At 43.1% G+C, this 21,498-nt stretch overlaps 1 protein-coding gene across 2 annotated transcripts in view; it reads left to right on the top strand.

The window, feature by feature from the left end:
• Positions 1–21,498, top strand: part of STX1A (syntaxin 1A) — a 235,330-nt gene that overhangs the window by 133,465 nt on the left and 80,367 nt on the right. For both annotated transcript variants that reach the window (XM_082246026.1, XM_082246027.1), the window contains exons 2-3: positions 5,563–5,640; positions 9,563–9,662. In XM_082246026.1, the coding sequence (XP_082102152.1) occupies positions 5,563–5,640; positions 9,563–9,662 (178 nt within the window). The remainder of the gene's footprint in view (positions 1–5,562; positions 5,641–9,562; positions 9,663–21,498) is intronic.

The raw sequence follows: 21,498 nt of genomic DNA, 5'->3' as shown, positions 1-21,498 counted from the left end.
TTCTTTCCCTGGGTTTGTAGGTCTGTCTATGCCATCCTAAGTCGATTTCCAGGCTGTGAGCTCTCAGTGTGTACAGGCTCAGGGTCTGTCTGTCATTGGGGTCTTGTAGCAACTCCAGGTATGGGACCAGTTTGTAGTCTCTCTGCAGTGACTGGTAAACAGTTAGTTTCTTGGAGTTTATTTCATTTCTCCATTTTCCAAGATATTTTTCTTCAGAATAATTATGTTTTTTATTTGGTGATTTTGTCAGGCCAAATTGTTGGGAGTTTGGGATAGACAAGGCGTCGACGAGTTGTTGCAGTGTCTCTCGCTCTCTCTCTCTTCCACAGCAAATACACTTTTGCACACTAGTACTGACTGGTACTCCAATGTTTCTCCTCTCCCTGAACCTCTCTCCATCATGTCACCCCCAGTGCTGACAGAGATTGCAAGGGAGAGTCAAACAAGGATGCCGTGGAGGCTCCAGACATCCTCGTTATCCACTGATGAAGTCAGTGTCTAGAAAGTCCTAATAGGGCATAATAAAAATCTGTGGCTTTGTGTAAATAAAAGGCAGGCTTAATTCACCTGCTGGCTTGTATAAAATTTTGAATTAATTTGTTGGCATTTTGCCAAGGCACCCATGGGGAATCCTCAAGGCACTCTGGTCGATAAGGGCTGCTCTGGTGTATGTATAATATTTTTCTGTGATGCTGTTGTTTGTTGCACCATGCTTGTTTTATTTTGTCGAAAAGGACTTTCTGACACATATGCAGTAGGTGTGGACCCTGAAGAAGTAAATGAATCACAAAATGTGCCGGTCCTAGGTGCCTCCTATGGATACTCGCATACACTGAAAATCAGTCTGTCATATGTTTTTATGTAGATGGCTATATTTTATTTTGATGAAATGGACCTTGTGCTTTTAACTTTATTTGTATAATAAAGCTGTGATGTTTTTATCAAATTGTGTCTATTCTGTATGGTATAACATAATCCCATTTCTCCTCCACCCTATATTGATTTTGTGGTGTAAGGTGTTCATGGTGGTTATTGATTGAGGGATGGTGCCTAGGGAAAATATATAATTGGTAAAACCGTGTATGCGCCCTCCCTCCTGATTTAAGCTTTGGCTATACCTTCTCCTAACATCTCATCATCAAATTTGCTGTCTACCATGGATATACATTTGGAATATTAAGTGGGCACTTAATATAAGTGCATCTAAGTTTTTTTTATTTAGGCAATGGGCTTCAAAAGACTTGCACAGGTTAGAGCAGTTAATAAAAGGGATGTGCATGATCTGTTGATTAGTGAATATAAGCTTTCGTTCATTTACACTACACTATAAATATTTGTTTTGTTCCCATGATACTCATGTAGTCACTGGCACTTCTGCCTTCTGCAGGGAATCAATTTGTGTAGGCAGATCCTGCTTGTGCCATACACCAAGACTTAGTTATGACACCATTCCTGCCTATTTTACTAGTCTCCTATAGGATATCCATACAAGTCTATGTAATCATGATGAGGCTTACGAAGTCCCTTGAGCTTATATACAATGCAGCTCATATTGTTGATCTCTGGGGTATAGCTATAAATACATTGCATCTTGGGTGATATAGTTACGTTTTCCGAGTTACAAATATCATCCCTTAGGCTTCCAAGAGGATTCCCTGTTCATGTTCTGAGGCAAAAAGATTGCTGTACAATGTTAGATCGAAAAAGATATGGGCACTTAATGAACACGCTTTTGGGTACACTTGCACTTCAATCAGAATGGGTAAAATGAATGATCTGAGCAACTTTGTCCATGGAATTATTGGTGACAGATGGGGCCGTTTTAGATTTGGAAACAGATGACCTGCAATTTTCACATGTAGCAGTCTAAAGAATTAATAACGACGACAGTGATCAGAGGAGAATAGCCAGTCTTAACAAGAAGCCCACACAACTGCTAATATAACCTCTTTTTAGCAGCAATGTTGTGCAGAAGATGATTCCCAAGCATATAAATCCTAAGCCCTTGAAACAGATGAGCTACACGAGCAAAGGACCATGCAGGGTCTATGTCTGTCAAATTGAAAAACAAGACTACCAGACCAATTATAGGCTGGAAATTGTTGTCTGGTCTGGTGAAGTTAGATCTCTGTTGTGGTATGCCGATGGTTGGGCCAGAATTTGTCATGCAGGGCATCAATTTTTCAGGATGAGGTATAGCCAGAGGTTTAAAGGTGCAGCTATTAAATCCACAGAAACTGCCTAAGGCTACTGGGGGAATTTCATAAAGGGTTTCAGAGAGACAGTTGCGTTAATCTTTGGGAGCCCAACACAGGTTGGATTTTCCATGCTGGACACTAGTTCCCCAGTGCACTCCCTCCTCGACCATCCCTTCTGTTTTTTTTTTTTTTTTGTAATGGTTGCGTTCTGTTTGAGCCTAAAACATTTTGATGGAAAACCTTGAGGTTTTGTGAAACTTTTCTAGGGATGCTGGCTTCTAGGATTTGTTGGGAATTACTGTCCATAATTGCTTATAGGATAGGTTCATCTTTTGTAACATGTTACACCCATATTCAATGCCACAGCATTCATTCAGTGTCCTGTGATTAGAAAATTGTAAGGTCTGGCAGCCTTTGTGACTGTTGGCTTGTAGTTCTCAATGAACTACCACGGCGCTGTTCAGCTCTGTGATAGTTCATTGATGCTTCCTGTTAGTGTATAACTGCTTGGCTGTACAATCTATGGCCAAACAGCTTATACACAGAGTCTGCATTGCACCCACAATCTTCTGGGATCGTTGTGCAATGCTTTTTAGGCTCCCAATAAAAAAATAAATAAATGCACATTTTTTTACCTGCAAAAAGATGTGCATTTATTTTATTTCAATTTTTTAAAAAAGGTGAACTTATCTTATATACCAGTGGTCTCCAGACTGCAGCCCGTGGGCTAGATATGGCCCTTGGTGTACTATTCTTCCCACTAACATGAGGCGCTATTTCTCCCACTTATACCAACAGTTAGACACCATTCCTTTCATTGCTACTAACAGTGGGGCATTATTCCTCCCATTGACACCAACAATGGGGCATTATTTCTCCCACTGACATCAAAGGTGGAGAACTATTACTTCCACTGAAACTAACAATGGGGGCACAATTTCTCCCACTGACGCCAACAATGGGGCACTATTCCTCCCACTGCTACTACCAATCAGGCCCCCTATAGATGCCAAAAAAGGGGCACTATTTATCCCACTAATATCAATAATAGGCTAATTCTGCATCCTGCTGATTCACAGGCACTATGTAATTTTTTTTTTTACTCTTACTGACCAGCAAGCCTGAGGCATTGTTTACTCCCTCTGATGCTGGGGCATTTTCTTCTCCCACAGTTGAGCTCCCCTGATGTGTGAAGCATGGTAACCTGGCCCTTCTGTTTAGAACCTTTGCCTAAGGTCCATACATGTAATCAAAAAATCATATGAAAAATACTACTTACAAAACAATGGTATGCTAATCTGATTGTTAGTACACAGCTTTTTTAAAAGCTGGTCACGACAAGTCATGCAAAATTATCCAATGGAAGAAGCACAAAAAATTTTCTTGTACAATACCAGATCGTCTGATTTTCATTTAGTACAGTTGTCATCCGAAAATACAACGCAATACATTACATTACTTCCGAAGTTGTATTGTGTCGTATGAGAATTTTCGTAAGTTTAATTACCTCTTCGTTTTCGATATGCGAATAGCATGCAAAAAACAAAAAAAAAATCATTTGTCCGATAATCTCATTGTGTGTACCAAGCATTAGACACTTGCCATCTAGCCTGCCAGTCCCTGACAAGTATAGACATCTGCCCATAAAGGGGAACCTTTGATCACGCTGTTCAGCTTAGCACTAGTTCATGGATCCTTTCCAATCCTCCTTCAGCTGTCAATACAGTAGTAGAATTTTATTAGAAAATTTTCATTTTAAAAATAATTATTTGATTTTTTTAAATTGTCAGGCCACGTGGACAATCGTTTTTGACCTTGCTGATGAGAAAGATGGAAATGTTTTCTTAAACAAATTTCTAACAGTTGTAAAACCAGTGCTGTGCCTAAAAAACAGTCAAAATGGCCTTGACATTGAATAATTCAGGATATATCCTTTTTTGGTATCAATGTTTGAGTTCAGATCTTCCTGCTCAGATATACCACACCATAGTGTTCCTTCACTGCATGCTCAATTAAAAGTAGCTTACCAGAATAATTGACCCTCGAATTAGGAGAATTAAATATACGCCTGTATATAAGGGATCCTCCATGGCACAGTATAACAATCCCCATATGCAGGTCTCTGTTAAAGGTCCTCCAAGGCTCTGCAATAATCATGAAAAGAATGCCAAGGATACCGTATAGTGTAAAACTGCATGGGTAAAATTTTACTAAAACAGTCCATAAACTCACAAGCTAAAGGTAAAGCCTTTAGCAGTGCAAGCCAGTCTCAGGAATAAAATGGGCTGTTTCTGGACTGCAGGGTGCGTGATGACAGACATCAGCTCTCTCCTACGCATTTCATCACATATGGCGTGTTTCGGGGCGTGGATGTTTTTCAGTGCATGACTTGCTTTACCATTTTATTTACAAACCTATATCTTTTGGTGTGCTAGCAGCTAGTAGTTTATTACACCTGGAGTGCGATTTCACAGTTTTACTAGAATTTCTTACAGTGAATTTGGTTTTGGTTCGGGAAAGTCTGTTGTCTCCAAAATCGAATGTTAACATCAAACTATTTTTGCGTTTGAATGGCATTAGTCATGTGATCAAATGTACTGATGAGAATATTCATATGAACAATCATTTGAAAATCTACTAGTGGCCAGCTTTAGTTTGACGGACTAGGTCATAGAAGCTTGGAGCTTTTTAATGTGTTACTGAAGATAAGCATGCAGTTTAAGGTACAAATGCAGTGTTGGAAAGGCATAGATTTACAAATGTATTCAATGTCAAGGTCATTATTATAGATCTATCTTTCTCATGGCATATCATAATTCTCAACACGCCACTGTGAGCCTTAATTAGCAATGCATATTCTATTGAAGAATGCTTGTTTGAAAAAAAAGATAAAAAGTAAATGTTTGATTTAAAATTTTGATTAGAATGTGTATTTAATTTCCTGGATATAAAAATTACTTTTTATTATAGTTGGTTTGTTTGTTTATTTAGTCAAATAGAAAAGTGGCTATTACTGGCAGAACTGCTATGATGGTATACCACACAACCATCTCTTGCCTGGGGGGTTGCAAAGTCCAGTTGCATATTGCTTCTATCCTTCAGTCTCCATGAGAACTACAACACTTTTAAGTATATTAATTACACCATGAATCTATTATTCTAAAGAGCACCTTTATTGACATCAATAGAGGATTGAAGAAGCATGGAATGCTGGAAGGTGGCAAAAATGTCCTGGATATGGCAGCTAGCTGCAGTTTCGATTCTGTGCATCCATTATTCCACAAATAATTTTTCTACTTTATCTATAAAACAGTAATATTAATAAATGAAAAATACATAAATTGTGGATTTTTTTTTCTTGCAGGCTAAAGACAGCGATGAAGATGATGAAGTGGCTGTCAGTCTGGATCGAGACAAATTCATGGATGAATTTTTTGAACAGGTATGATATTCACCATGTAGATATCTGAAGCTAGTAAGTCCTATTTTTCTTGCTGCATTAGGAGAAAACATCAGAACAATGCCTGCCTGTCTGTCAGTAGACTGCTGGTTTCTCGGTGATATGGGCTTAATAAGGACTGAAAGATAGGCAATTAGTCAGCCAGCTATTTTCATGGATGCACCTGAGCTCAAGCAGGAATAATCCTAGACGCCACACCATTCTAGAGCATCAAACACTACTCGGCCCCACTTTCCAGCTAAAAATGAATAGGACAAAAAATGTGTCTGTCAAAAGGGAAAACATCTGTTGCTCCAACCTTTATTCCCTTTTGAAGAGGTTCTCTAAGGGCCCATTCCCATTATTGCATTGGGTAATTTTCAGCAACATACCTTACATGCATTGGTGCTATACAGTGCCATTTATTCTGAATGCCACTTCAACTCACTTTGTTGACGGATGTGCATTGTAGCTCAACAGGTTGCCATGCTTTGCCAGAAATGGTTCATGCACATTTTGTGGGGGGGTTCAAATGAATGGGCTTCCTTAATGTAACACACATTAACATGCGGCTTAACACACATAAGCTAGCATACTGCAATGCCGTTAGTGGATCTTTTAAGATTCCCTTCAGTTGTTCCCATCACATCTACAAAAATTGATCTGCAGGGATTTTTTTGTAAGTTGAATCAAAAAGAGTTAACAAATGGGTGGGTTGGAAAATTTGGACCCATGGTTATCTTAAGGATCCATGGATTGGATTGTACATCTGTGGTACAATTCCTTTTTTTTCCCCAGTTCATTCTTTCAGGACCTATTGAAATGGATTGTGTTTTCAAACACACGTTAGCGCACATTTTTTGGAATCTTGACATGCATTTCATGGCTCGTGCCAATAAATTATCAATGGGTCCTAAATGCGTGTTTATAGACCAATAAAACGCTCCTGCCCTTTTTTTTCACAACATTGCACTAAATAGACTCTTTACATTGGCCCTCAAATTACAGTTGTTGGTATATTTAGAAAAGTATATATTAGAAAATTGTGTAAATTGTACAGTCAGATTTTTAGCTGTGCTAAGATATTTTATTTAAAATAAAATATAGATGCATTTACATCAGCATGTGTCTCAGGATGTTACGGTCTAATTTCTCTGGCGCCATCCTATATGTACACCCACATTCACACCTGTAGGACCTATATGTTCAGAAGCTGATTAAACTACAGCAGGGATAAGATAGGTTTGTGGTTTATAGTAGGTACATAAGATTACACCTGAAAGAAACCTGCGCCAACAAAAGCAAACCATGCAAATCCCATATAGAGCGTCTCTAATGTACAGTACGGATGAGTTTAGGTGTGCTTGGATCCAAGTCTGAATCCACCTGAGTAAACCCACCTGGAAGCTATCACGAATTCAATTAGAAGTAACCAGGGCATTCCTCTCCCCGCAGCCACACATATATGCACCCTTTAAATACTTTTCAGCTGTGGGGTGGAGAATGCCCCAGCCATAGATAGATATGTGGCCTAGCACAGGTGACAACTTGCTGGTCAGCTCACAAAGGTGGGTCTAGACTAGGACCTAAACGAAAACCAAACAAATCCCCTGCGCATAGGTGTGTAGCCTGGTTCAAGTGTTATTGTGAATTTTACTATAAGCCTTGCTGCTGTCTAGAACTGGGGATGTCCTGTGGCCATTACAAAAGATTAATTAAAGAGGGCGCACCAGCCTAGTGCATTATCCCACAATGTTTATTTAAATAAAAGCAACATAAAATGTACTCACAAATGCATAAATCACAAACGCTCATTGAGCTAATCATCCATAGCCTAATAGTCACAAACTCAGCAGGCTTCACGGAACCAGGGGACCTCTCCAACATCCTAATTGGTTGACGTGTTTTGAAGGATATGATAAAGAAGATATATCCTTTGAAACGCTTTAGCTATTTAGGATCTTGGAGAGGTCCACCGACTCAGTGGATCCGGCTGAGTTCCTGACTATTGGGCTATCAATGATTACCTCGATGAGCATTTTTGATTTTGTGAGTACATTTTATGTTGCTTTAATTTTAACAAATGTCCAGGATAATGCATGAGGCTGGTGTGCCCTCTTTTGTTTATGTTTTGTAGGATCTGAATGAGTCTGAGCACATCCCTGCTGTACAATAAATAAACTCAGGACTCCAGGGCTGCAAAACCAGAACTAACGGAAACTGCCCTAACCTATAACTGGCCTTAACAGCAAGGAGCACATGGAAGAGTGACTCATGTCAAATAAAAACAAAGAAAAATTTCCAGCTCAACTTGCCAACCAGCTTGCAACAAACCATATTGTGCTGTCTTAGTTCACGTTTAAGACGGGTTTCGATTGCACATATATGCAAATGCATGCGTAAGCTTCAGAGGCTGCGACGAGGCACCCCAGTATCCTCTGCAGTCCTAACTCTATACATTTTGAGAGCCTCCAAAGTAGGAGCACATATATAGTAATGCATAGATTGAGGGCAGGTATGCCTGGAGGGAGCCCACTCCTCCTTAAATGCACAGGGGCGCACTGGGCACCCAGAAAATAGCACAATGGCAGCAAAGGTATCCAGTGCCCCCCCTCACCAAATAACCAATGGTACAAACGACAACCTATAACTGGCCTGAACAGCAAGGAGCATATGAAAGGACGACGCATGTCAAACAAAAACACCGAAAAATTCCCAGCTCAACTTTTCTTTGTTTTTGTTCTACAAACAAGAATAATGTCCGCTTGGCTATACGTTACCTTTGTTTAACCACTTGCCGACCGCCGCACGACTATCTACGTCGGCGGTCAGCCCCTCACAGGCAAACTAACGTAGGGCTACGTTGCTTGCTTGTGAGGGTCTAGGGAGCGAGCGCGCGCCCCCGCTCCCGCGTGGTCACGGACCCCCCCGCGCGTGTGACCAGCGGACCCGATGTCCGCCGGCCACTCGGCGATCGGCGGGGGAGAGGGAGAATGTCAGGCAGCTTGTGTAAACAAACTGCCTGTCATTCTCCTCGCTGCAAAGACACTGATAAAACTGATCTGGTATGTAGATCCGTTGATCAGTGTCCTTACAGCTAGAGCCACAGCCAATCACAGTAGAAACCACGCCCCTAGGGACACACACAGCCCCTCCCTTCCAAATAAAGTTAACCCCTTCACTACCAGTGTATTTTTACAGTAACAGTGCATATGTATAGCACTGATTACTGTAGAAATGTCACTGGTAACCCCAAAAATGTCAGTCAAGGGTCCGATCTGTCCGCCGCAATGTCGCAGTACCGCAAAAAAAATCGCAGATCGCCGCCATTACGCGTTAAAAAAAAAAACAACAAAAATGACAAAAATCTTTCCCTTTGTTAGTAAACGCGATAACTTTTGCGCAAACCAATCAAAATACGCTTTTTGCGATTTTTTTTACCAAACATAGGTAGCATAAAACAAATTGGCCGAAAATTTTTAAAAATTTTGATTTTTACATTTTTTTTGGGGGAATTTCATATAAAAAAATGTGAAAAATATTGCTATTTTTGCAAAATTGACGCTCTTTTTTTGTTTATAGCGCATGATCAAAAAATCGCACAGGTGATCAAATACCACCAAAAGAAAGCTCTGTTTGTGGGAAAAAAAGGACGTCAAATTCGTTTAGGTACAGCGTCGCACGACCGCGCAATTGTGCGTTAAATTCACGCAGTGCCGAATCGCAAAATACCCCCTGGTCGGAATGGGGGTAAAATCTTCCGGGGCTTAAGTGGTTAAAGGATTGCCAATTCACATAATCCTATACAGTATATATAGTATAGAGATCCAAAGCAATATACAGATGCTTTTATGTACCAGAAGAGCGGTGTGATAGGTGTATGTATACAATTGTTTGACATGATGGTCTATCTCTTTGTCTGCAGGTGGAGGAAATCAGAGGTTTCATTGACAAAATTGCTGAGAATGTAGAGGAAGTAAAAAGAAAGCACAGTGCTATCCTTGCTTCTCCCAACCCAGATGAGAGTAAGTTTTCTTATTCCTTAATAGCTTACGTGGACCTTTCCTGCAGCCTTAAAAATGTGCCATTATGAGTACTGCTTGAATGAGCACTGAATTACAATGTAATGTAGATATATCCACATTATCTTTTATCAGCAGTGTGAGGTGTAAAAAATGTGCCCTTCCTTCCTTGTTTAGGTAAAGCATGGCAACAGCTATTACACTAAACGGCTTCCAATCAGGGGTCCCCAAACTTTCAAAACAAAGGGCCAGTTTACTGCCCTTCAAAATTTAGGGGGGCTGGACTGTGGCCAGTGGGAGTAGAAAATGTCCTTGCATTGGTGGGAGTAAATAGTAGGCTTGATGGTCAGTGGGAGAATTAGTTCATCATTGGTGTTGGTGGAAGGAATAGTGTCTCGTATCAGTGGAAGGAATACTGCCCCAAGGGCCTGATAAAGACGAGCAAAGGGCCACTTCCAGGCCTGCAGGCCATAGTTTGGAGACCACTAAAGTAGATCAAACTATTGATTTGTATTGTATGATGGTAGATTCTCCCCTTCCAAATGATTGCTTTAAAAAGCACCATAAGCATGCCCTGTGACGGGAGCTGGGCCGATTCTCTTTCGTTCATCGATGGACACAGCGCTACATAAATCATAACTACTGGGTTATATTGCCTCCTCCAGGAGTAGGACTAGGCACAACAAAAAAACACCTGGCCACGCCCATGGGCCACCGTTAGCTGATATATAACCTCCATCTTTGCTCTAGGTAATCAGTAATCTTTCTAGCCAGGAGTAAGGATCTAGGCTTCCTGTTAGGATCTCTGCTAGCACTTTTTTTCCTTCCTTATATCTTTGTTTTTATCCCTTGGGAGATCTACAATCAACTGCCGAGCTGGGCGATGGGCTGGATAATGTAGATCCAGTGGTCCCCCCAGTACAGCCAGCGAGTGCGTGCAGACCGCAGCTATGCGCTAGGTCGGCCTCGACATAGCCTCATGGACAGAGGCTGGCCCACGAGTTAAACGTCTTGAGGGTCGTATACGACTGGGCGTGTGTCTAAAACACAGAGGTCCTTTGGCCGACAGCTCCCCTACTTCTGTGGCGAGGAGTTCTGTCTAGAACGTTACCCGCACCATGGAAGGGTAAGTACAGTCCCCCTCTCTCCTTCTGGTGTTTTTTTGGGGTGGATGCGGGTAACGGTCGGACCTGCTTGCAGGTGAGCTGGGCTTCCCCACTCTCTTTCACCCCCTGTCCGGATCTGGAGTCTGGTGGGGGTCCCAGGAAAGAGGATACAGCAGAGACCCCTGAGGTTTCCCCCCCTGTAAGGGTCCTGGGATAGTGTGTGTCCTGCCCCGGTATTATGGAGGGGTCCCAGTGTAGGCGATCTCTAGGTGCATGCCCTGCTGGTTAACAGTGTAGGTGTAGTGCAGGGGGGGTCCCAGTGCAGAGACCGGTGCAGAGTGCACAGCGGAGTCTCCCCTAACATTTTCCCTGTCTGTGGAGTACAGTTGCAGAGGGCACATCGTTGCAGAGGGCGCAGGGAAGATTCTGGCAGCATACTTCCACGTCTTGAGCTGCCAACGGCCATCTTGGAAAAGTCCGATGGGGGCCATTTTCCCTTGGTTTGGCTGGTCTCCGGCCGGCGGCCATGTTTGTGTTGCCCGATGATGTCACGGCTGCCATTTTCCCTTAGTCTGGGAGACACTTTAGATGACGAAACCTCGTGGGGATGCCGAAGCTCCTTCTCTTCCTCCTCCTTCATGATCGGTACATGAAAGGGACTGCATCCATGGTGTTGCAGGTTCCAAATTTTTGGCGCTCCTCCAGTTGGTAGGGTGAGTCCTTGGGGGTCGCTGTTATCTCTCTCTCTCTGATGCTAGGTTCCCTGAGCTTCGGGGGATCCTTTAGTGGTGCCATGGAGGTGGCAGGTCACTTGGAACCCCAGCTTCCCATGGTTGCGCTGACGGTGGTCCTGCAGTCCTTAGTGTCCCAAGTGGAAGTGGCATGTGGGCAAATGCCCAGGAGGAAGTGTCCCCTGCCTTTCTCTGCTCAGTCTGTCTCATCTGATTCTGAGCCTGATGCTGCCGTGGGCGCGGCCCGTCCAGGAGGGCTTAATATCACAACCCCAGATCCGCCTGATAGTGAGAATGATTCCTCCATGGTCATAGCAATGAATGAAAAGGTGATGGTAGACGCACTTATTACTGCAGTGCGTGAGACCTTTCAAAATGGAGAATGCGGCTAATGTGGCTAAGGACGTGGCTGTGCATTTGGTACGCATGAGTCACCTCGCACTCCAAAGGTGTTTCCTTATTTGACTTATTTTGATTGGTTGTTCCCATTCCTTATAGGTAAACCTAAGTTACCCTTTGTGGTCCCCAAACGTTTTGCAGTATGTTACCCTTTTAAGGAGTCACTTTTAAAAAAAGTGGACAAGTCCACCCTTGGTGGACCCTCCTGTTTCCAGGTTGAATAAAGCGACCATGATCCCAGTAGAGAAATCCCCATCCTTTGAAGACCCAGCTGACAGGTAAGCGGAGGCCATGGCATGCAGCATGTTTACTATGGCTGGTCTGGCATTGCGGCCAGTCTTTGTCTCAGCCAAGCTTTTGCACCAGGGTCTAGTGAATGAGCAGGTTCCCGCTGCTTATGTTGATTTAGTGGACCAGTTGGTCCATGGGCTGCAGTTTATTTGTGATGCAGCTTTGGATACATGGTAGTTAAGATTTAATAAAGACAATAGTCCATCCAGTTCAACCTGTGTCAGTGACGATAATCATTTCCCATATCCCTGTATATTGTGTTCTTTGATATGCACGTTCAAGAGTCTTTTAAAAGTATCAATACTCCCCGCTGATACCACCAAGTGTGGAAGAGAGTTCCACATTCTTACCGCCCTGAAAGTGAAAAACCCCATACGCAGCTTAAGGCTAAACCGCTTCTCCTCCAATCTCATTGTGGGGCCACATGTCCTCTTACAATCCCTGAGACTGAATTGTTTTTTTCCTATGCTGGGATCACTATTGAGGTATTTGTAAATTGCTATCATGTCCCCTCTCAGGCGTCTCTTCTCCAGTGAGAATACATTTAGTGCTTGTAGTTGCTCCTCGTAAATTAAGGTCTTCCAATCCCCTAATTAGTTTTGTTGCCCTTCTATGGACTCTCTACAGCTCCAGCACATCCCTCCTGAGGATTGGTGACCAGAACTGGAAAGAATACTCCAGATGTAGCCGGACCAGAGTTTAGTAAAGTGGCAGGATTACAGTTTTATCGCTGGTGTATATCCCCTTTTTTATGTATGCCAATATTCTGCCGGTTTTGGCAGCTGCCGCTTGACATTGCATGCTATTGCTCAGTCTGTCTTCTACTAGGGCCCCCAAATCTTTCTTCATCCTTGATTCCCTCCCCCCCCCCCCCCTAGTGAGTAGTTTGCATTTATGTTTTTAGCATTACTTTGCATTTCTCCACATTAAACCTCATTTGCCATGTAGTTGCCCACTCCATTATTTTGTTCAGGTCATTATGTAAGATTTCTATATCCTGATGTGAAGTCATTGACCTGCCTATTTTGGTGTCATCTGCAAAAAACTGAGTTTGAGCTATTTATCCCTTTCTCTATATCATTTATGAATAAGTTAAACAGAATAGGTCCCAGGACAGAACCTTGGGGTACCCCACTTACCACTCCAGACCAGTCTGAGTACACGTTATTTATCACCACCCTTTGGACGCGCCCCTGTAACCAGTTTTCTATCCAAGAACGAACCTTATGGTCGATGCCAGCAGACCTTAGCTTGTAGATTAAGCATTTATGGGGAACTGTATCGAATGCCTTTGCAAAATCCAGATACACCACATCCACAGGCCTCCCCCTGGCTAGATCGCAGCTCACCTCCTCGTAGAATGTTAACAGATTGGTCTGGCAAGAACGTCCCTTTGTAAACCCATGCTGATTACTACTAATGATGCTGTTTTCCTCAGCAAATTCTTGGATATAGTCCCTTATCATCCCCTCCAATAATTTACCTACTATTGATGTCAGGCTGACTGGCCTGTAGTTCCCCGGAATACAGCTCCTGTGCTGTCCAGACTTTGTTTCAGCGGTGGTGATTAGGCGCATGCTGTGGCTTAAGAATTGGTCTGCAGACCAAGCCTCCAAGAAAGCCCTCATTGATCTGCTCTTTCAAAGCGAACGTCTGTTTGGGGCTACCCTGGGTGACATCATTAAGGGTCTCACGGGAAGAGTACCTTCCTGTCACAGCCTAAGAAAGGAAAGGAGCCTCATCGCAGATGGGGGCCCAACTTCTCAGCCCATAGAAAATTCCTTTGTGCTCCCGAGATGGAAAATAAGAGAAATAGATCTTTCAAATCTTCACTGGGAGGTTCCAAGCAACCTTGACCTGGTAAACCTAGAACTTGCTTCTCTGGACCCACAGACAAGACCCCTTCAGCATGAAGGTCTGCCCTCACCCATAACTGAGGTAGGGAGACATCTTTGCTGGTTTCGGGTCTTGTGGACCTCCTTCATGAGCCTCAAGGGGATCCACGAAATATTATTTTGGGGGAACCCAGAAAGGAGGGCAGAGTTCGTCCATTTCAGGGTTTTTAGGCCCCAAGTCCCCTTGTGTGGATATAAATCCTACAAAGGTTCGGGTGAAGTCCAAACTATCTAAAGTCCCCCCTATCACTGTCCAGGGAGTTGAATTACCTAGGCCTGATTTTAATTCTGACCAGGGGGGTTCTTCCTCTTGACAAACTTCAGGAACCACAGGCCGTGATACATTGGTTGATGTCGCTCAGACAGTTCTCGCCCAGTTTGCATACAGGGTCTGGTGGTATCCAGTGTATCCACCTTCAAGACAGTTCTGTTTGCACAGACCTGCATGCAGCTCCTATAGCAGGTTCGGCTCCACAGGAGGATACCAACATTTGTGGCGAGGTCACGGGTTCCTCTGGCAGATGCTGCAAGTGTCCTAGGGGCACGGTAAGGCCAGTATCCTCCTCGGCTCAGGCTTCTTCCTGCGAGGAATCAAGGGTGAGTATCTTCCAATCATTCTGGTGGCCATAAACATCCCTTGGGGCTTCCTCTCAGAGAAGGCCAGTTGTCCCAAGGGCTGATCTACCATCCTGCTTTACAGTCGCTGGTTTTAATGGCTTAGCTATCGATAGAAGTTTGTCTGTATCAGTGATCCCTACTATGGTGAAGGCGAGGAAGTTGTCTTCTGGCAAGATATACCATCGTACGTGGAAAGCGTACATTTTTTGGTGTGTCGATTGACACTCATCCTCGATCCTATTCTGTTTCTCAGATCTTAGCCTTTCTTCAATGGGACGTTGAGCAGAAGTCGGCCTTCAGTACCATCAAGGGCCAAGTGTATTTCTTGGCAATCTTCTTTCAGAGACCCCTAGCCACGCACTCTTTAGTTTGTACCTTCAGAGGGTTCGACATGTGGCTCCACCTGTACGATCTCTTTTGCCACCATGGGATTTGAATTTCTTGCTTTCGGTTCTCCAGAAACCTCCATTTGAGAATATTTGGGAGAATCCCTTGCCTACGTTATCCCAGAAGGGGGCATTCTTGGTGGCTATTACCTCCTCCCGCAGGGTTTCGGAGTTGGCGTCATTATCCTGTCGTAGTCCCTATTTAGTGGTCCATAGGGATAAAGTGGTTCTTCATCCCTGTCCATCATTCCTGCCCAAAGTGATCTCTGACTTCTATTTGAATGAGGACATTGTGTTGCCTTACTTGTATCCCAAGCTGCCTCATCCAAAGGAATTTGCTTTGCATACCTTGGGTGTGGTTCATGTAGTTCTTGCGATTCGAGTCTATCTTGCAGCTACAGTGTCCTTTCGGAGGTCAGGCTTGCTTTTTGTGGTTACTGGACAGACCAAGGAAAGGGTTGGCCACTTCTTCAGCTACCATCTCCAGATGGATCAGACAGATAGTAACTCAGGCCTATCCCATTAAATGTCAGGTTCCTCCTCTCCCTGTCAGGGTGCATTCTACTCGGGCGCTGAGTACTTCTTGGGCCTTCCGTCATCAAGCATCAATATCTCAAGTTTGCAAAGCGACCACTTGGTCGTCGCTGCATACGTTCACAAAGTTCTACAAAGTAGATACTTTGGCATCTGCGGATGCTTCTTGTGGCCGCAAAATTTTGCAGGCTGCTGTTTAAGAGGGGCTGTTTCCTCTTAAGTATTAAGTATTCACAGCACTTCACTTTTTCCACATTTTTGTTATGTTACAGCTTCATTTCAAATTTGATTAATTTCATTATTTTCTTCAAAATTCTACAAACAATACCCAATAATGACAACGTAAAAGAAGTTTGTTCAAATTTTTCGCACAGTTATTTAAAATAAAAAACAAAAAAAATCCCATGTACAGTACCTAAGTATTCACAGACTTTGCTCATTACTTTGTTGAAGCACCTTTGGCACCAATTACAGCCTCAAGTCTTTTTGAGTTCGCCCATTCTTCATTGCAGGACCTCTCAAGCTCCATCAGGTTGGATGGGGAGCGTCGGTGCAGAGCCAAATTCAGATCTCTCCAGAGATGTTCAATTGGGTTCAAGTCTGGGCTCTGGCTCAGCCCCTCAAAGACATTCACAGAGTTGTTCCATAGCCACTCCTTTGTTATCTTGGCTGTGTGCTTAGGGTCGTTGTCCTGTTGGAAGATGAACCTTCGCCCCAGTCTGAGGTCCGGAGCACTCTGGAGCAGGTTTTTATCAAGGATATCTCTGTACATTGCTGCATTCATCTTTCCCTCTATGCTGACTAGTCTCCCAGTTCCTGCTTTTGAAAAACATCCCAACAGCATGATGCTGCCACCACCATGCTTCAGTGTAGGGATGGTAATGGCCAGGTGATAAGCGGTGCCTGATTTCCTCCAGACATGATGCTTGTCATTCAGGCCAAAGAGTTCAATCTTTGTTTCATCAGACCAGAGAATTTTGTTTCTCATGGTCTGAGAGTCCTTCAGGTGCTGTTTGGCAAACTCCAGGCATGCTGCCATGTGCCTTTTACTGAGAAGTAGCTTCCACCTGGCCACTTTACCATATAGGCCTGATTTGTGGAGTGCTGCAGAGATAGTTGTTCTTCTGGAAGTTTCTCCTCTCTCCGCAGAGAAATGCTGGGGCTCTGTGAGAGTGACTATCCTCCCTGACTAAGGCCTTTCTGCCCTGATCACTCAGTTTGGCCGGACGGCCCGCTCTAGGAAGAGTCCTGGGGGTTCCAAACTTCTTCCATTTATGGATGATGGAGACCTCTATGCTCATTGGGACCTTCAATCCTGCAGAAATGTTTCTGTACCCTTCCCTAAAATCTGTGCTTCAATACAATCCTGTTTCTGAGGTCAATAGACAATTCTTTGGACTTCATGACTTGGTTTGTGCTCTGACATGCACTGTTAACTGTGAGACCTTATATAGACGGGTGTGTGCCTTTCCAAACCATGTCCAATCATCTGAATTTAACACAGGCTCCAATCAAGTTGTAGAAACACCTCAAGGATAATCAGTGGAACTAGGATGCACCTGAGCTCAATTTTGAATGTCATGGCAAAGGCTGTGAATACTTATGTACATGTGATTTTATTTTGTTTTTTATTTTAATAAATTTGCAAAGATTTCAAACAAACTTCTTTTACGTTTTTATTATGGGATATTGTTTGTAGAATTTGGAGGAAAATAATTGAATCCATTTTGGAATAAGGCTGTAAAATAACAAAATGTGGAAAAAGTAAAGCGCTGTGAATACTTTCTGGATGCACTGTGGTGTGTATGTGCATGTGTGTATATCTATAGGTAGATAGATAGAGAGATAGATAGATACACACAGTATATATGTACATATTAATTTTTTTTTACTAATAGTTCCATTATGTATTTTTAAGAAAATGACCAACATATTTTTTTATATGGAAAAACGCTGCTCTCTGCAGGACACACAGTAAACAATGGTTTTATATATGTTTTTATTTATTTATTGATTTTATATAAATATAATTATTTTTTTCTTAATTTTATTATTATTATTTTTTTAAGCGATTTGTAAAGGATCTTTTTATTTTTTAACAATCATGTTTAAACTTGCCTGCTCTGTACACTGGTTTTGCACAGAGCAGCCCCAATTCTCTTCTGCGATCTGCCGCCAGCACTCCTGGCTTCTTCTACCTTCAAGGACCCCCCAGCAAGAGGCGGGGGGTATTGGTGGAGGCTCGGTCCCGAGCCCCACTGTATGTGTCTATTAACACACGCAGTGGAGCTCAGCCCTACACCACCCCCTGCTCCCTCGTCATTAGATTTGATTGATAGCAGCAGGGGCCAATGGTTCCCATTGTTCTCACTAAGTCCCGTAAGAAGGGAGAAAGAGAGCAGCTCCACTATTCTCAGGCACAGCGCTGGATCAGGATCTGGCTCTGTTAAGTATTTTAGTGGGGTAGAGGGGAAGCTGTACCTAAAAAGTTTTTTGTACCTTAATGAAGAAAGTGAGTTAAGGTGAAAAACCTTTAGCCTTTACAACCACTTTAAGGCCCTGTTCACACCTGAGCGTTTTTCAGCTCGTAAAACGCCCAACAAACAAAATCCTATTCATTTCAATGGCCCCTGTTCACATATGAGCTTTTAGTCACCTAAAGCAAAACGCCTGAGGCTCAAAAAAGTACATGAGCTTCTTTTTTGGCAGATTACAAGCGTTTTTGGTAATATGTCAATGCTGCCTCCAAACACCTGAAACAAACGCCCAAAAAAAACGCCTGAAAAAGGTACTCTCAAGGGGGGAATGGAGCCTTAGAGAAAAAAAAAAAAATTGAATGCAGAGTTATGCAGGAACTGGGCTGACACGTGTAGATTTCACTCTAGCCCATCAGAGGTCATTGCGGTTGGTACAGGTCACAGAAAACACCGCAATTATCTGCTGCAGTAGAAGTGACAAGAAAATAGCTTGCTGTTTATTGAAGTAATAAGAACTTCTCTGTGCTATTGTTTGGTAAAACTACCTTTTTAAGTGCCAAGTTTAAGCATTGCTTTCACAGTGACACTTTCTGTGTGGGCAGCCATGTGTAATTTGTTTGTTGTAATGGAACAGAAAGAACAGCGTTTCTAGCTGCATTACACAGAAAAAAGAATTGATCATTACTTTTTTATTTTAATCTGTCGCCAATTTATACTCTAATCTAAAAGTCAACTGGGTTTAACAATTTCTCGATTTATAGCTGATCGGATATCTTAAAGAGAATCTTTGCATGCCCCTTGCTCTAGTTTTAATTACATTGGTTACTCAATTAAAGCCCCACTCCTGCCAAATAATAGTTGGGAAGGATCTGTTAAGCCCCTGATCGGCCGTCTTTTGTCCAGGGCTGTCGTGTCTGTTGAAAACTGCAAAAGACTGCACACGAATTTTGTCGGCCAACAACAGCCGACTGCAGAAGTGATGTCATGTGATGGTTCACTTTCCTTGTCTTTTTTCTTTTCTGAGCATGCCCAGTCTTGCTAATCTGCCGGCCGAAATCTGTACTGACTGGCGAACAATCGGCCGTTCTGGTGACGGCCAACAAAAATTTTAATGCCTGCACGACAGATTCTATTCGGCCTAAAATGCGCTGTCGGCTGTCGGAAGCATCATACTAACAAGCCTACGATCGGTCGTCGGCCGAATATTTACGGCCGACAATCGGTACGTGTGTACGGGGCTTTAGGTATTAAATGCCGGCTGTGTCCTCATAGAATCTTGGCAACCTACCTACTCTCTAATGTAAACAAACACCAGGTGTTTCTAAACTATAAGGCCCCTTTCACACTTGCCGCTCCATCGGCGGACTCCGTTTTTCTCAGCGGGGGATCATCGGGGGATCGGCGGATGGCAGCTCTGTCTCCGCTCTGTGTACGGAGACAGAGCTGTCAGGTCCCTGCTGTTCTCTATGGGGGGATCAGATGAGAACGGACCGTCTGTCAGTTCTCATCCGATCCCATCCGCCCATAGGGTTTCCATCCGTCCAGATTTTGACTCTGCTGACATCGGCTGCCCTATAGAGATGCATGGGGCATCCGTTCAGATCCGCCTAAAAAACTGACAGGCGGATCTGAACGGTCCGCATGTGTGAACGCGGCCTAAGGCTCCATTCACAACTGTATCGTTTTACGGCATTTTTTTGGACGTTTTTCATGCGTTTTTTGCAGGCATTGACATTTAACAAAAACGCCTGTAATCTGCCAAAAAAGAAGCTCATGTACATTTTTGAGCTTCAGGCGTTTTGCTTCTAGCAACAAAATGAACAGGGGCCATTGAAATTAATAGGATTTCGCTTGTTGAGTGTCCTAAGACTTCAGAGATGAGCGTTTTATGAGCTGAAAAATGCTCAGGTGTGAACAGGGCCTTAGGAACTAAGTGAAATCTGACTTTTAGAGCTCGTTGACACTAGCCGTTGGTAATGGGGGGGGGGGGGGGGGTTGTAACAACACTCATTTAAGCTGAGATTTTACTGGCCACAGCTTGCCCCTGAGCCTAGGTTCACACTTTTGTAGTGTGGGACACTGCATGTGCCTTGGATAGGAGGTACAGGAACAAGGTCATCCAGTGCCCAGGGCAATGAAGCCAAACTACCCCCACCCCCGCTTCATTATGTCACCAGTCACCACTTTGTTAAAATGCCTTGTATCAGAATGTGCTCACTGGCGCCCCCATCCATACAGTAAACCGCTACCCCAGGGCAACCGCTCCTTCTACCCACCCCCTGTCCTGGCTTTTAGAATAGGAATCCTACCACATTCCTATTCAAATTACACGGGATTCTTTGCAGTGCGATTTGAGCTCATTCATTTTGTATGCACTGCACCGCACAAAAGAGACGCATGCATATATTTTTATTTTTTTTGTGAACACCCATGCGATCTGATTCTTGCAGTCATGCTGCTTTTTACGACCTGTTTTGGGGTGTCATTAATTTACCTTTGACACTGCTAGCAGATCACATGAACTGAGTACGATTTCAATGCGGTGCCGGAAACGCTCAGGATTCGCTGCATTTCCCGCACTGCATATATGTGAGTCAGGGCTTAAGCTTGAAGGGTAGCAGACAGGGGTGTACACATTTTTAAGCTGCTTTTTTCCTGTTTTTTTTTTTCTGTGTCATGTTCATACTAGAACATTGAGCTTCTTTGCATTTCATAGCTGTGCATCATGTTTGTATAATAGTGCACGACCGCACACAGAAATGCATTTAAATGTGCACAAATGCATCGCACCACAGCGCACCTCGCCCACAACAATTGGGTCACAAAAAAACATGAAGAAAAAAATCTATGCAGAAAAATGACAAATAAAAAAGGGACGGATACATGCAAAAAACACATTGAATTCATTTCATCCTTTGGAGCTGCTGCTATACCATTGAATATTCAGCATTATTAGGCTATACACAGCATACACTGGGGAAGCATCTCCAGTATTCTTCCTTTATACCTCTACACTCACCGGCCACTTTATTAGGTATACTGTGGTGATCGAAAGTTTGGGCACCCCAGGTAAAAATTTGTATTAATGTGCATATAGAAGCCAAGCAAAGATGGAAAAATCTCCAAAAGGCATCAAATTACAGATTAGACATTCTTATAATATGTCAACAAAAGTTCGATTTTATTTCCATCATTGACACTTTCAAAATTACAGAAAACAAAAAAATGGCTTCTGCAAAAGTTTGGGCACCCTGCAGAGTTAATATCTTGTACTGCCCCCTTTGGCAAGTATCACAGCTTGTAAACGCTTTTTCAAGGTATCTTTGCCCATTCTTCCTTACAAAAGTCTTCCAGTTCTTTGAGATTTCTGGGCTGTCTGTCAGGCACTGCTCTTTTAAGGTC

This window comes from Pelophylax lessonae (genome assembly GCF_965119305.1).
Source record: "Pelophylax lessonae genome assembly, chromosome: 2".
Taxonomy (NCBI): domain Eukaryota; kingdom Metazoa; phylum Chordata; class Amphibia; order Anura; family Ranidae; genus Pelophylax; species Pelophylax lessonae.
The sequence above is the reverse complement of the archived record's forward strand: the minus strand, read 5'-3'. Positions and strand labels throughout refer to the sequence as shown.